The 16,075-nt window shown below is 51.0% G+C and overlaps 1 protein-coding gene across 9 annotated transcripts in view; it reads left to right on the top strand.

The window, feature by feature from the left end:
- The window catches only part of MPRIP (myosin phosphatase Rho interacting protein), a 155,005-nt gene that overhangs the window by 91,003 nt on the left and 47,927 nt on the right, over positions 1 to 16,075 (top strand). For 5 of the 9 annotated variants that reach the window (XM_045044395.1, XM_045044394.1, XM_045044390.1 and 2 more), the window contains exons 6-8: positions 4,829 to 5,048; positions 6,134 to 6,293; positions 6,495 to 6,647. In XM_045044395.1, coding sequence (XP_044900330.1) covers positions 4,829 to 5,048; positions 6,134 to 6,293; positions 6,495 to 6,647 — 533 coding nt within the window. Of the gene's footprint in view, positions 1 to 4,828; positions 5,049 to 6,133; positions 6,648 to 16,075 lie in introns of all 9 variants that reach the window. The other 4 variants (XM_023244645.2, XM_023244650.2, XM_023244651.2 and 1 more) reach the window with 2 other exon arrangements.

The following is a 16,075-nucleotide window of genomic DNA, read 5'->3' as shown; positions in this document are numbered from 1 at the left end:
ACCCTAAGAGTGAGCAGAATGGGGATCGGGTTCCCTTGGGATCTTGCAAGGCCCAGAGTCTGACAGGGAGCCAGCCTGTGACAGAACCTGGCTACCCACTGGGGCTCTGTAGTCCTTACTGGATACTCTCTGCTTCAGCGAGTGGCAGAGGTCAGCCTGGGCAGGACTGGTAGGTGTGTGCTGGCCTGGGTCCCTCGCCCTCTACACACCCACCTTGGGCTTCCTTGCACGGGCCCTGATGGGGTGCAGCTCTGGGCCTGCTCTCAGCCAGTGGTTGTTGTCTGCTGTCTGTCCACGCTCCCCAAGGTGTCTCAGGCCAGCATCCTCTGAAGGTAGTATACCTGGCAAGAAGTCAGCAAAATGCAGTTGGAGTCATTCCTGGAGACTGAAAGTGGGGCTTCCTACTAGGGAACAGCAGATACACACACAAATCCCCCAAAGCTGCCTGGTTTGAGAGAAAAAAATCCCAGGCAGAATAATAGCGTTTAGGGTTACTCTGCGTTTCTATAGTGATGTCTTGGAAACATCGCTAGAGCAGAGCTCCGACCTCCAAATAAGGCAACGACATGTGCAATAGACATGTTCCGCCCAGACCGGGGAGTTTGGTTGTGTCCCTGCTCCCTGGCTGTCCCCTCCCTCTAGATACTGCTAGCCATGGCCGAGCTTCACCTTTTCCGTTGGTAGCAGGAGCCACGCGATCACAGGGTGGGGAGATCACCCACTTCCCTTAGAGTCTCTTAGAGCGTGGGTGTCCCAGCCTGCTCTGCTCACCCCTTCCTGAGCCCTAGCCGAAGCCAGCCTGGCAGGGACTCTTCTTTCTGCCCCTTGTTCCCAAGAGCATCACATTTGATTCCATTGGTTTCTGGAAGCTGTAAACTTTCATCTGGGGCCCATCTTCTTGTGAATCAGTCTCATGAGGTGATGTGGGGTCTCTCCAGAGGAGAGTTGGGGATCTCTGGACAGGCCTTCCCTCCACAGCCTGATGCTGAAGGTGTTTTGTTACCCTGAATGGAACAGGGAGGGCAGCCTAAAGCCTTGTGGGCCCCCCATCGAGGCAGGAACTCAGGACCCCATATCTGGCCTCTTTCTCTGTGGCCTGGGAGAGTTTCACATAAAACCAGTGGGGATCTGGAAGTGTCGCTGTGCTGTGCCGTGCCCTCCAGAAACTCAGGAGGAGAGCCCACAGGGGCCCACTTTAAGAAGGATGTCTCAAGCAGTTAAGACTTGGGGCCATGGAGAGTGCACTCACCAAGTGGTTTCCTGAGAGTATCAGAGAGAGACCCATGCCAGGCCCCGAGGGAGGATGAAGATCAAGCTACAGGGGGGAGCAGACAGCCTCTAGACTGGGCGCATGGGTCCCAGCAGAGCCTAGAGCAGCAGGGAGTCAGGCTGGCCCTGGCCAGAGCCTCCAAAGCCTGAGGCCTGAGATACGGGTTCTGGGAGCTGCTGTTTTACTCAGCCCCTGTTCCCTCCAAGAGGAAAGACTTTTTCTGATACCGAGATGCCTAGAGAGAAGGAATAATGATCCATGCCAGGTACGACCAGGACAGGAAGGACGGAGATCTTACCGCCCTTTCCCCAAATCCCAGGTCTGGGGCCAGGGGCCGCGTGTTCCCCCTGCCAGTGTGTGGGCCGGGAGGCTTGATCCATCAGGTGGAGCTCTGGAATGCTGGTTTCTCCCATGCCCCCGCCCGCCAGGCTCTGGGCCCTTGCTTCTCCGCCTTTCTTGAGAGACCTGTAAAACAACAGACCCCTCTCAGTGTGACCAGAGACATGCCGGGAGGAATGTCCCTACTGGTCCAGTGCGCTGGTTCTTCTCAGGCCCACACGTGTGTTGTGGATTGCCACTTCTTCTGGGGTGTCTTGTTCTCTACTTGGGTGGCTGCTCCAGGTCACATCCTTCTTTTCATTGGGTCCCCGTTCCATTCCTGTGCCCAGGAAGTAGAAAGGCAGGCTTTCTGTGAAACCTCCTCTGGAGAGGGTACCTGCTTAGCTAGCATGTGGAGGCGGCAGCGGCCCGGGCCTGCCTTTCTCTTTCCTCCCTACCTTTCAAAGCCCTTTGTGAGCTGCGAGATGAACAGCACAGACCTCGTTAGAGCAGTGAAACGCCGATAGCCCCGACCATGCAGGGACTAGCACGTAGGAAACCCGGCACCTCTGCCTCCTTCCTCTTCCACAGGCACCTGTGGTCTGTGTCCTTGTGACCCCCAGCACCCTCTCCACCACAATGGCGACAAGTGTGGGGAGCAGAGGCAGTGCCCCACAGCCGCCACACATCCGCTTTGGAAAAGAGCAGCAACTTTACCCAGAGATCAGGCTTTCCTGTTATCACCCACCCAGCCCCCTCTCCTGGAAGCCAGCGTGGCTTTGTTCCTGCTGCCAGACTGTCCCTCTGTCTCCACCGATTCGATAAGGCTTGGCAGAGAGGCAAGAGAAAGCAGAGCCTCCAGAGGAGAGAAAAAGAACTGCCTGTGGACCTTGGCCGCCATTCAGGGCCCTCACTCTCTGGGAGGCGTTTTCCAGAAGTGGGGAGCGTGGGGAGGGATCTGCAGATGTGACCAGCCCTCCCAGATTGGGAGGCCCAGGGCCAGAAGGTGGGTGTGTAGCCACGAGGTGCTGGGACATGCATTTGTTTCCCAAGCTCCCTGTCATGGCCCCTTGGATCTCAAGCCTAGAATTTCCTCGGCCTCTTGGGAATCCGTGGCAGCCCACCTGCTCCGTGCTGGAGCCACAGGCATCAGAGAGGGCTGTGCATATGCCATGGGCACTTCACCCACAGCGTGGGGCTGAGGCCACTTCCCTCACAAGCACAGCTGCCGCCTATTCCTCTTGGGCCCCTTCTGGCAACCTCTCCGTATCCTTGTGCAGCTGGTCTTCCGCAGGGGGGACGGATTCACCAACCATCTTCACGTCACCCCACCCCACCCAGTTCTCTAGGAGGAGTCCCAGCTCCACCCTGAGCCCACCAGAGCATGCCCAGCCTCTGGCCTTTGAACAGAAGGCTCAGTCGCCAGAAGGGGCCACGGCAGGGGGACCTGGAGTGAATTCTGCTTGAGGGATGCGTTGCTGGGGCGCATGGATTGAGGGCGGTGGGCTGACTGGAAGGACAGGTGGCCCTGGGGCTGGCGCTCCTTAGATCATTAGAGCCTGGTTCTTTTGGAGCCCTCAGGAAACTGTCAGAAACCATTGCCATTTTCTTACAAGAAGTCCAGTTCTTACAAGGTGGGTAAGAGCTGCAGGGAATCTTCAGCCAGGTCTGGTGAGAGCTCTGTTGGGCAGTCAGGCGCGTCCTGGGTCTGTGGGAAGAGCCTTCTTATCTTTATCCCATCCCTTGAGGCTCCGGAAGTCTTGCAAAGCCAAGGAAGACTTTGGACCTGGTAAAATGCCTGTTTTTTCACATTGAGATACCTGGTGCCTGGGCTTCTCAGTGGGCCCTCTAGGATGCCCATCCAAAGCATACTCCTCCCCCCCCTCCCACTGCCACTCCTGAGGGTGTCCCGTGATGGAAAAGGCTTGAAGCCCCACTCTGCCCCTTACTGGCCATGCGAGCATGAGCATGCCGTCTCCTCTCAGCGCGGGCAGCCTCCCCTGCGAGGTGTGTTGGTGAGGACTGGATGGTACAGTGATGTACCAGAGCCCAGCACATGGTCCGTGCTCAGTGGCAGATAACCCAGCGGTTAATCCCGGCGGTTAAAACCCCGAGCACGCACAGACACATCACCTGTGTCATCTGTAATCCTCGCCAAGGGCCCCACCTCGAGAGTTGGGTTAAGGTAGGTTTCTAAAACTGAGACTTGGCCGCCAGGACAGGAGTGGAAGGTGGGCATTTGCACATAATCCCCATGTTTTTGGGAAGGCAACTGAGACATGTCTCGCTTTTGAGAGCAAAGCCGTCTTGCTAGCAGTGCCCTCTGTAGCTGGCACCTAGGACCCTGGGCCAAGCCCGGGTGAGCTGGTGCTGTAGGGCAGCTAGAGATCCCAGCTGGGCCCTTGTCCAGGCCCTGGATTCGAGGTTGAGTCACAGTTCTGCGCCTGCTCTGGAAACGGACTTTCTGTATTTGGCTAAGTACCTCCCATGTGAATGCTTCTCCCACAGAGCAGCACCAGTTTCGATCTGGGGAGACGTGGGGTGGACACTGCTCCCATATGGGCTCGTGGTGGGGTGGGAGGGCATGCATGTACTTGGATGTTTTGTTTGTATCTGATGACTCTTCCTTCACACAGTGTCCCAGATGTCCTGTTTGAGCTTTCTAGAACCAGAAGGCGGGGGGTGGGCAAGGGCTGGCCCCGGCATGGGTGTTGTGTGGACACATGCTTTGCATTTTCCCAGTGGCCATCTCCATGGTGTGTTCTTCCCTCACCCCACCCCCATCTTTTGTGACTCGTGTCCTAAGCACCTACAAGTCTAGGAATGGCAGACTCTGAGCCAGCCACTTGTCATCTCACTTTTAGTGCCTGGTCCGCTGCTCTGGGCTCTGTGGTTTTGTGGGCAGGGAACACTGGCGTGTGTTTGCTGTCGGAGGTCCAGGCAGAAATCCTAAGCCTCTGCTCCGTTTATTTACCAAATCTGGCCTGAGGCCAGTCAGACCAGGCACTCTGGGCACACTGACTGGGGCTGTCGAGGGGAAATGGCCACGGTACCATCCAGATGGAGCTTTCACCTGACCAAGATATCTCTGTTCTGAGCCTCCCCTGCCAGGGATTCCGGGCCACTGACACAGTGCGGTTGACCGTAGTGTCCCCTGTGGCCAGGCACCCGGGCAGCCAGGACCTGCGCAGCAGCTCAGGCTGTGTGCTGTGGCTGCACAGACGCCGCTCTCTCCCCCAGGAACCAGGGCCGGCCAAGATGGCTGTCACCAGCAGCAGCAGCAGCAGCAGCATCCCCAGTGCTGAGAAAGTCCCCACCACCAAGTCTACACTCTGGCAGGAAGAAATGAGGGCCAAGGACCAGCCCGACGGGAGCAGCCTGAGTCCAGCTCAGAGTCCCAGCCAGAGCCAGCCTCCCGCTGCCAGCACACTGAGGGAACCTGGGCTGGAGAGCAAAGACGGTGAGTGGGAATCCTGGGGCCCGACCTCACAGCTCTGCAACAGGCGTCCATCCCCACAGAGCTGGTGCTGGGAACTCAGGGACCGGTGCAGCCCAGTCCTAAGCCCTGGGCCTCAGGCTCTTTCACCTTCCGTGTCCGTCAGCCCTCGGCAGGGGCCTGGCCTGGGTGGGCCTGGGATTCTTGGACGCCGGCCTTGGCCTCGCCCCTCTAGCTCTTCAGTCCCATCTGTAAAGGAGGAAGACAGCACTTGCTCCGTCAGCCCCAGGTGGGTGTCGTGAGACTCAAACTGCTCCGGAACGAGGTCTGTGTACCAGGAGGCCTTCCTGTCACAGTGGCTGCATTGTGTTCATGGCCTAGTTGACCCTGGCAGCCCAGCGTGTCCTGAGAGCAGCACTCGTTAGGGCAGCCTCGTCCTTCTCGCTGTCCCATCCTGTCCAGCCCCTGGGCGCACGCAGTAGGGAAGAGGGTGCTCCGGAGGCTCTGCTGTGCTCCCTTCACTTAGCGCTTTGGAATTACCGGAGCAGAGGCAGGGAGGCACCGTTTGCCTCCCTGGCCTGGGCCAGGGCCCTCCCTGGCCTGGGCTCCGCGTGACATAGGCTGGCCTCTCCCATTTATATTTTGTCCAGCTCATTAAAGACAAGACAGTTAGGACTGACCCAGTTCATTCGGGCCAAAATACGTTTTGCCTCAGCTCTTCATGGGTAGCACCCATCCATTCCCCTCGTTCCTGCAGAAGTCCCCTGCCTCTGCCGTCCCCAGATGTGCTAAAAGGCCGAACGGCTACTTGGCCATTGGTTTCCTCCTTGATGCTTGCTAAGAAGCGGTTGTTGGTGGGACCTCTCTCGGAGGCGAGGGATCCTGCTCCCCCAAAAAGCCCTCCGACTAGAAGCTCAGGGACCCCCAGGCAGTCTAACAGGGGCAGCCAGGTTAGGAGAGAGATGGATGAGGGACTTGTGCGGGAAGGGTATTTCATTCCTGTCCCAAGGTTCTGCAGTAGGGCGAGCCATATAGGACTTTAAAAAGTTCCCAGAAACCAAAGATGGCAGCAGGCTAAGTGTGTCTCCCGCCTCCCTTGTCTCTTCCAGAGGAGAGCGCCATGAGCAGCGACCGCATGGACTGTGGCCGCAAAGTCCGGGTAGAGAGCGGCTACTTCTCCCTGGAGAAGACCAAGCAGGACTTGAAGGCCGAGGAGCAGCAGCTGCCCCCGCCGCTCTCCCCTCCCAGCCCCAGCACCCCCAACAACAGGTATAGTGGCCCCGGACCGCCCTCCCAGGAGCTTGGTCATCCCCTTCCTTCCCCAGGTTCTCGACCCCCCGGCCGAATTGTCTGCGGCAGCTCCCGTGGCTCCCTGGACGTGGCCAGCCGGCCCCCCGCCCACACGGACTCCAGCAGCGCTGGGGGGCGGGGAGCAGAGAGACTGGGGCGCACCTTTGCCTTTAAAGCCAGCAGGCAGTATGCCGCCCTGGCCGACGTCCCTAAGGCCGTCAGGATCAGCCACCGAGAAGCCTTCCAAGTGGAGAGAAGGCGGCTGGAGCGTAGGACTCGGGCCCGGAGCCCTGGCAGGGAAGAGGTGGCCCGTCTGTTTGGCAACGAGCGGAGGTAAGGAGGGGATTAGAGGGCCACATGTGCACAGACACGCGCCCCTCCTTTACACGGTCTCTCTCTCTCTGTCTCTCTCTCTCTGTCTCTCTCTCTCTCTCTCACACACACACACACACACACACACACACACACACGCACACTCCTGTGTTCTTTTACATGCTTTTGACATGTCTCCTCACACACACTCTCATGCACACATTTCCTCTCCTCACCTCACACATGCATGCACACGTTCCCAAAGCATTCCTTGGGGGAGCACACTTGTTCTCCCTTTCTGTTCAGAGTGTGTGGGGAGCCTTCCCCTTTTGAGCCTGGGCTCTGATCACAGAACTCAGCCCCCGGTAGCCGGAAATGTAGGATCCCTCTCTGGACACCCAGAGATCTGGGCCAGAGGCCAGCCGCTTCCTGTGAGTGCCTCCTGGCACTGATACATTAAGGGCCGCTGGGCCTGATGTGGCTGCATCTGTTCTTTCCTGGTCCATTTCTGTTCTCTGAGGTGCCTGTGGAGGCAGGGAGAGCCCAGAAGTGTAGGGGCTGGCTCCCCTTGCCCTTACGCTCCTGGCACGGGTGGAGGGCACCGAAGGAGGTGGGGTGGGCAGCCACGGGAAGTCACAGGGAAGCTGAGGTAGCCTGTGAGGTTACCGAGTGTCCAACAGCATCGCTCTTCATCCGGGCTTGGCTGAAACAGGACATGGGGAGGCTCACAGAACCACAGCCTCCTGGGGAGAGACAGGGTTTAGAGATGAGAACTGGGACAGGGCCTGGGACAGAGGCATGGAACTCAACTGTGGTGTGAAGAGAGGAGGGCTCTGTCCTCCTTTTCTCTTGCTCCACCGGCCCTGTGCTTCCCAGAGAGCCGTGGAAAGAGCTTGGTTCCATCTCTGAGGCCCTGACCCGGATCACGGCACTGGAGTGCCCCCTTCCAGTAGGAGCTTCATCCCTGAGTCTGTAAACAGAGCCTTGACAACAGGGGTCTCACCCGGGTCCGGGGGTGAACTGCTGGAGGTCCACGAACCCCCCTAAATGATTGGAGAGTCCATATGTACATTTTTCTGGGAAAAGAAAATCCGAAATTTTCATCAGGTTCCCGAATGAAACCTCTTTCCGAAAAAAGAGGTTCAGACTTAAATTCCCAAAGCATTCCCAGAATGTCCTCCCCACCCTGCCGAAGCCTAACTAAAGCTCAGGGTCGGCATGCTGAAGAGACAGGCCAGGGTGGCGATGAGCTCCCCTCCTCGAGGGGCCGGCTGTGAGCAGGGTGCCTTTCTCTCCTGCTCCCTTTTCTTAATACCCACCTGCTCTCCCAAAGCCCCAGGTGGGAGGGACCTGTGCACTTGTGGGTCCACCTCCAGAGTAAGGAGGAGATGCCCAGAGTTGTTGGTCTTGAGAAGAAAGCAGATGTGCCTGATTCCTAGGCAGAGGGAGAAGGAAGCTAACCTGATGCCTGGGAGGCGGCCTTCAAGCCCTGGCTGTCTTCTTGTTTGATTAGCAACCCCAAGAGGTGCCTGGGTCACACACAGAGATGGGGCCTCAGAAGCAGGGTGACTCCTCACAGGAATAGCCTGGTGTAACAGCGCTAGGCTGCACATCCCCACCGGGCCCTTAACTGGAAAGACCCTGCTCCCATGATGTGACCCAGGATGGGACCACAGCTGCCCTTAAAGCAGTTAAGTAAATACATAAGTTGAGAGGGCTTGCCGGAGACTAGGAGGCCTGTGGGCCAGAGCAGAGGAGGCTTGCACTGGCCGGCAGGCAGGCTGTGGATCCTGGAGGCTCCCGAGTGGGCAGCTGTGCCCTGGTGCAGCGGCGGACCGAAGAATTAACGTTCAGCACACCTGCTTGGCTTTGAACTTGTTCTTGTCTAGTAGCCTGGGGTAGATGGCATCTCTGGGGCTTTCCTCTCTGCATGCTCCTTGCCACCATGGAGATGGGTTTCCACCTGGTGTTGGCACCGCTCTGCGTCCTCACATTGTAATGTCACTTTCTTACCCTAATGACATCTGACTGGCTGCTGTCACTTTGCTAGGCCTGCACTCTAGCTCACCCTGTGCTTGATCGGATCCCTGCGTCCTGGTTGAATAGAGCAGAACCCCATATTGGCAGGACGTCGGCCACAGCTGAGCCAGGCTGGCCCGGGAGCCGGTTGGGGGGGCACAGTGGGGGGTGGTCACCTGACAGGCCAAGGCCCTGAAGCAATCCTTTATGGGCCGCTCAGATTGCTCTTCAGATCTGCTCCAGAGCTTTTCAGATGTTTCTTGGATGGTGACTCACTGCCAGACACGCATGGGGGAGGCCATGGTCCTTGTTAAACTCTTGGTGACTGACACCAGGACCAGGTCTTTTGTGGTCCTGCCCCTCACCTGGGCCGGGAACCTGGAGAGGTCAGGCGGGGCACGGGTGCAGGTGCCTCCTCTCTTGTCAGCCAGCCCAGGGGGACGTTTCCTGCCACACCTGCAGTACCTCGAGGGAACCAGTTTAAAAGCGTCTCGCTCACCTTGCAAAATAAGCCATGGCTGACCTCACCAGAAACCCCCTCTGTGTGGAGAGGCCGCGTCAAGTGCCACTCTCCTTTCCTCATCTGACTCCTCTCTCTGCAGCCCTGGCAGGCCGGTGGCCCGTGAGCCGCGGGTGACTCGGTGGGGCGCCGTTCCATGCGGCCTTCCCGGGGCTCTCTAGGCCCCGGGGTCAGTTGGAGGGGCTCCCCTTCTGCAAGTGGCGGTACCTGGGTCTGTGCGTGGGCCTGGAACCTCCAGGGTGGTGGCGCCTGGGGCCCCATCCACCCAGGCAGGCTGAGCGCTTGCAAGAGCTTCCTGTGGCTCCCAGGAGCTCCTGCCGCTGCCCGCGCTGCCCGCGCTCGCTGCACACACCCTCTCTTGCCGCCTTCCCTCAACCGCTGTGCCTGCTGCCTGCGCTGCTGGTTCTGGCAGGTTGGCCTGGGAGCAAGCTCTGTTCCTGGAGAAGGTTCTGCAGAGGCTTAGGGCCCCAGAGCTCCTGCTTTGTGTGTGAGCACAGAGAGGGGCGGAGAGCCCAGAGGACCCGAGAATTCTGCCCTTGGTCTTAAGCTTCTGGGATGAAGAAACCCCAAGAGATCCATTTTTACTGGTAACCCTGCTTGAGTCTCTTGGCGGGGTCTCAGGATTTGAGCCCGTTTCCTCTTTTTCCTTCTAGAGTTAGATATTAGCCTCCCTTAGGTTTTTATCTTTGGGGCTCAGAGGCCCTTCACTTGCTCCCCTTGACTCTGCCACTAGTCCAGCATGAAAGTAAAAACCCTTCCTGTGGGGTGACCTTGGGGCACTTGCCTGGGTGTCCCTGAGAGGGCAGGCCTTGGTCTGGTGGCATGTCACGGTTGTAAAAAACAGAATTCAACTGAGCAAGCTTTAGAGATCTTATCGACTTTATCCAGCAATTCATGAATCACACGGCATCTCGTCTACCAAATAGAAAGGAGCTCCGAAGAGCTGTACAAAATGAAAAACTTTTTGTAGGTAGAAGAGAGAGGCTTTTATGGGCAGAAGAGGGTGGAACAAGGAAGTTAATAATAGCAAAGAGTGCATTGTTTTGGGCAAGGTCACCTTCCTTTGAGGGACAGCAGGGGTCTTATCAGGTAGATAACTCACTAGTGCTGACTAGGTAATTCCAAATTTACTGGTTTAAGATGCCTTGCCTGGGAGAGGTTGAAACTGTAATTAAGTTAGGGATTAACCACTATTTGGTGACTTGGATTTAGCACAGGTGACTTTATTCTGGGTCTGTTGTCTTTTTTTCTTTCTTTTTTTTTTTTTAAAGCAGTCTCCTCCTCTTATTTAAAAAAATTTTTTTAATGTTTATTTCTGAGACAGAAAGAGACCGAGCATGAGTGGGGGAGGGGCAGAGAGAGAGGGAGGCACAGAATCAGAAGCAGGCTCCAGGCTCTGAGCTGTCAGCACAGAGCCCAACACCGGGCTCGAACTCACAAACGGCGAGATCATGACCTGAGCCGAAATCGAACACTTCACTGACTGAGCCACCCAGGTGCCCCAGGAATCACTTTTTTAAGTGAAGTTGCTTTTTCAGTGATTTAATGTAGCCAGGTGTCAACTTCCCCAGAAGTATGAATCCAGGTGCGGTAAGTGGCATTGACCACAGCACAGACATTTTCTTATTTAGCTGAAAAATAATCAAGGGATATCCTATTACCAAGAACAACCTTGGCCTTCCAAAGATGGGTACTGCTAGTGAGATCTTTTTGTAATGGGGGACAGATCTGACTTAGATAATCACAAGAACACCAGAATGCAAATGTACTGTGATTTGCTTAGGAATTTGTATCTATTGGGCGAGTCCAATTATAATTGTACAAAGGTGAAAACAGGGCACTAGATGTTCTGGATGTAAAAGATTCTGTAAGTGACTCCTAAGTTCAGGGGGTCAGTTGGGACTAGAAGAGAAATTGGTCATGGGGAGGACCAGGAGATCTCTAGTATCAACGGACAGATAAGAGCTCTTTGTTTATGATAAATCTGGCAATCCAAAAGGTCCCCCCCCCCCCCCCCGCCCTGCATCCCACCCCACCCCCTCCCTTAGTAATGGCCTGACAGATACGGATGATGGCATTCTTTCCAGACCAGTGCCAGGGTAAAGGAAAGAGAAGAAGAAAGAATTTCATTTCATGTTTAAAGAATGAAGTCTTGATACAGCATCTTGGGTAGAAGCAGTCTTTTGATATCAGCTACTTTTCTTCTTAGTTTGATTTTGAGGTCTCCAGCTGCTGTGGGGCCCTTTTTAATTAGGAGATGTAGACCCAAGGTTCAGTTCTCTAAAGTTTGGTTGCCATCTGGGGAGTGAGGAGGACCCTTAAAGGCAGTCTTTGTTCTTAGTGATTCCAAATCAGAAGGAGGAGAGAAAATTAGAAATGTTAGTTTAGAGTCATAGCCAGATATTTGCAAAAACTAGACAGACCAAGTTATGTACAGGTATGGAGCCAAACAAACCTCAAAGACAATTAACAGACTAGAATCTCATACCTACGAAGACGCAAAGTTTTTCTCTCTATAGTTATTCCCATTTTTTAAAAGATAGTCACAGTAAAATTAACTTGGTTTACATTAAACTTGGCCTGATTTTATAAGTACAGCAAAAATAGCAACCATATTAAGCTGTTTTTAAGACCACTTTGCTGGAACTTTGATCTCTTCTCTGAGGCCAGGAAGCCAAGCCAAGGACTCACCATTAGATTTTACCTGCAATACGTATAGTTTGGGTGAATTTCTCTCTTCTTAAAGTTCCCTCCAAATGTCCTGAGGTTCATAGGCCTGTCAGGAAGTCACCAGCACCTGGAAGGCTGCTGGGAACCCTATAGCAAGGTACCAGCCCGATTTTTCCAAGCAGCTCCTTAAAGCTGTCTGGTCAGATCTGAGTCTGTGCATATCTCCAAAATGAAACATTCCAGTCAAAGCCTTGGTAATAAAGCCAGTGTTTCCAGTTGTGTCCTCTTCTAGGGAGAACAGATTTTTATTGAACTTCTACAAATAACTAAATATATTGCCATGAAAAGAATACTCAAGAGTTTACGAATTCTGGAGGGATCAGGTAGAGAGAAAAAGTAACTGTTTTAACCATAAAGGTATGCCCTACCAAATTGCTGTAGGTCATAGATCCCTTGAGTGAAAAGGTTTCCCTAGATCTGAAAGAGCAAAACATTAAGGAACTAGCAGCGTTTCAAACAAAAGGTCATGTAAAATTATAATCATCCTCAATTCATTCAGTCCTATGTAATTCTTGTTCTGCTTGAACCCAGTTTTTTCATTAGTTTGGAAATTCTTCCCCAGTTCATTTTCATGGTCTTAAAGCTATTAGAAATCTTTATTTGTCAAAGTCCTTTCCATGAACACTTCCATAAAAGCATCAGAGTAAAACAATAATTCTCTGTAAATAACCGAAGACTTAAAAAATGCCCATAGTTAGGGGCGTCTGGGTGGCTCAGTTGGTTAAGTGTCCAACTTTGCTCAGGTCATGATCTCACTCACAGTGTGTGAGTTCGGGCCCCACGTCGGGCTCTGTGCTAACAGCTTGGAGCCTGGAGCCTGGAACCTGCTTCTGATTGTGTATCTCTCTCTCTGCCCCTCACCTGCTCACACTCTCTCTCTTCTCTCAAAAACAAATAAACATTAAAAAAAATTTTTTTTAAATGCCCATAAAGATCAGACGAGAGTTCACTATAATGGAAATGACAGGGAAATTTGGTTATTTTTGTGAGGTTCAACATTTTAAGATAACAGCTAGAATTATGACTGATAACATTGCATCAGGACATATCAGAACCCTAAGAAGGCTTAGCCTCACTTATGTGATAATGCTGCCCATGTAATGCAATGTGTCAAGTAAGCCTAATTAGTGAACATCTCTCTCTTAAAAGGAGAGAGAGCAAATCTTTTATGATTTTTAGAGATCCTCTGCAAAATCCCAAAGTTACTGCTAGGTCAAGAAGACTTGGTTTAGAATTGCATTTTTGAAAAGTTCGTCAAAATACCAAAAGGTTTTAAAACACTTGGTCACATAGGATCTTAGATCAGTAGGAAATAACACTCCGTTATCACTTAACCAGAGTGGCAATTATAGACTTTATAGGCAAATACAGAAAGTTACATGATTGTAACATGTTTGTTACATGATTGTAACAACAAAAGCCCTAAGCTCTTTTAATAGAGGATTTCTTCAGTAATCAAAGACCTGATAAAGACCACATGAAACACAGGACATTATTTTGATAAGACACAAAATCTTTGTTTTCTCAGCAGGTTAATTAAAAAGTAAAAACCCTTTCACAACTTCTTATCAATAGCAGACCAATACTCCTAGAAAATTTTGTCCTTATTTTAAGAGAGAATACCAAATTCTGATACTGCACCACCTTACTTTTGAGGTTAATAGTTGTCTTTTTTCTTTTCAGTTCAAGTTCATTTTAATGTTAGCTTGACCATGTATAAAATTCTTTTCCCAAGATTCCCCTTCCACAGACCTTCTCTAGTTTTCTTGTCCTGTTTTTTTTTCTCTTTTTCATTCTGAAACAGCTAGTCTCACTTTGGGATAAAATTACTTTCTTTTCCTTCAACAAAAATTGATCTCCATTCCTCATATCTTCTTTTACCCGAAACACACATCCTACGTGTGTTAGAATTGTTATCCCTTAAAAACTTTGTATCTTGTGAAAATAAAGTAGTAAATAATTGTGAACTGTCTTATGTTAGCATTCTGTGCCTGGCAAATGTATAAATACATTTTGTGTTTCCTGGAAACATGCTTTCTCATAATAGATTTTTCTAGTGTAGCACAAAATATGTTTAATAGACCCAAATCTCTTTAATTTCTTTATAATAAGCAAAAAAGGAGATGAACCAACGTTCAGTAATTGTTTCAGTGTTTTATTTGGAAATGATCTAGGCACTCAATGGCTACTGCTCATTTAATTTAGTAAAACTCTGCAGGTTTTTAAGTTACCAAAAGGATTTAGGGAAACCATTTAAGTAGGCATATCAAAAATATAATTATTGCTGAAAAGTTCACCTAAAATTGCATATCTCAGTTCATAGATCAGTTGTGTTTAGACTACCCATGAAGACTTTGTGAAATATTTGGACAAAGTCAGCCAGCAACGTCTGTTATAACATAGACACCATGAGGTTATTTGACCAGTAAACCTAGATAGAGTAAAAGTTGTGGAAAGGTATTATAGTTAATGCTGATAACTCTGAAGACACGTCTATTTTAACTAAATTAACACACTTAAATCAGTGTTAATACCAAATATTTTCCTAGAGCACATGAATCTAAAAAGCATTAGGTTACTCTCTGTTGTAAGTTTTAGAATATTGTTAGTACTTAATTCATATAAGTACTTAATTTTCTTGAAGCCAATTAAATAGAGCTCTTTTCTTTCTTTTTAATTTTTTTTAATGTTTACATTTGAGAGAGAGTGTGTGCGCGGGAGCTTACGCAGGGGAAGGGCAGAGAGAGAGAGAGACAGAGACAGAGACAGAGACAGAGGCAGAATCCAAAGCAGGCTCTAAGCTCTGAGCTGTCAGCACAGAGCCTGATGTAAGGCTCAAGCACATAGACCATGAGATCATGACCTGAGAGAGCTCTTTTACAAGTTAATTTTGGCAGTATCATCTATAGGTAGAAAATACACATGTACGTGCGCGCGCACACACATACACACACACCTTATAGCTTCCATTCTAAAATTTTAGCCGTGGAAAGATACATTGATATAAAATGCACTGGTTATAAGTTGGATCCAAATTGTGTTTCTGGCAGATGAAATAAGGTTACCTGGTCAGATGGCAAGGGCTTTTTATTTTTATGCAGAAGACACTTACGATCTTTCGTTTACTCATGTTCCAAATAATCTTTCCCCCTTTTGCTTTTCTGATAAGAATTCCCTCCCTGGAGTTGGTATTTCAAAGAGTAGACCCTTAGATAAGAGGTCCCAGAGAAGACCAGGTAGAACATTTACATCACAAAGGCACAAGGAAAGAATATAAAGGCTTCCAAGAAGGCCTTTTGTTTCCTGAGGCCAGAATTTTTACAATACTTTACAAGCCTTTGGAGATCTGTAGAGGAGGTTTTGGTATTGGTGAAAAAGGATAGACGGGACTGTGAAGTGTTTCTAGAGCAGAATTTCTGGTTTTGTGAATAATTGCTCTAATTCCTCAAAGATTTCTGAGTTTTGACTTAAACGGTAACGTAAGTCGATCCACCCGTGCAGCTACGTTATCCTCAGTTTGCTTCTGTGTATCAGGAAGGAGATTTCCAACTTGGGTGGAAATCAAAAGATTTCTGTGTTCTGGATTTAGAACTGTCTGTCTTTGGAATGTTCTAATATATCCTTTCACAGAGGTTTCAGATACTTTCTTTTCTTCTGGTACATAGTTTCATTCTAGCTTAAGGGAGAAGGCCTAAACAAACCCTATCAGGCTCTGGTTATCTGCTTCCAACTTGGCTGACTTGTAACCACAGAACTACTTAAAAACTTGTTTTAAATATCTTGCCACTTTTCAGCCAGGACAAACAAATGTTGCTGGCAGTATTGAACAACTCCCCGTCAATGTAAGTGGGGACTCAAAGAGGATGTAAAGGATACTTACTACCTTCCCAAGATCCAGAGTTTCTCTCAAAGAGAGCCAAAAAGAACCAGCAACCTGTATGCCCCATCCGGGCCGAAAACTAAGCCAAGTTCTTAGGACACAAAACAAGCAAGAAGGTAGTAGCTGTCCCTGAAGAGACGATCAAGAGCCAGTGGGTTTGGATTTGGAAAGGAAGGGAGAGTGTGAAATTTTATTTTGGTCTCTCAATTGGGGATTCAGGAGAGCTGACTCAGGTATGAATTCTCACTGTCTGGCTTCTGCCAATTCTCCCAGAATCCCCTCTGTAGCCTCTCTTATCTA

The sequence above is a fragment of the Felis catus genome, chromosome E1 (assembly GCF_018350175.1).
Source record: "Felis catus isolate Fca126 chromosome E1, F.catus_Fca126_mat1.0, whole genome shotgun sequence".
In the NCBI taxonomy this organism is placed as follows: domain Eukaryota; kingdom Metazoa; phylum Chordata; class Mammalia; order Carnivora; family Felidae; genus Felis; species Felis catus.
The sequence above is the reverse complement of the archived record's forward strand: the minus strand, read 5'-3'. Positions and strand labels throughout refer to the sequence as shown.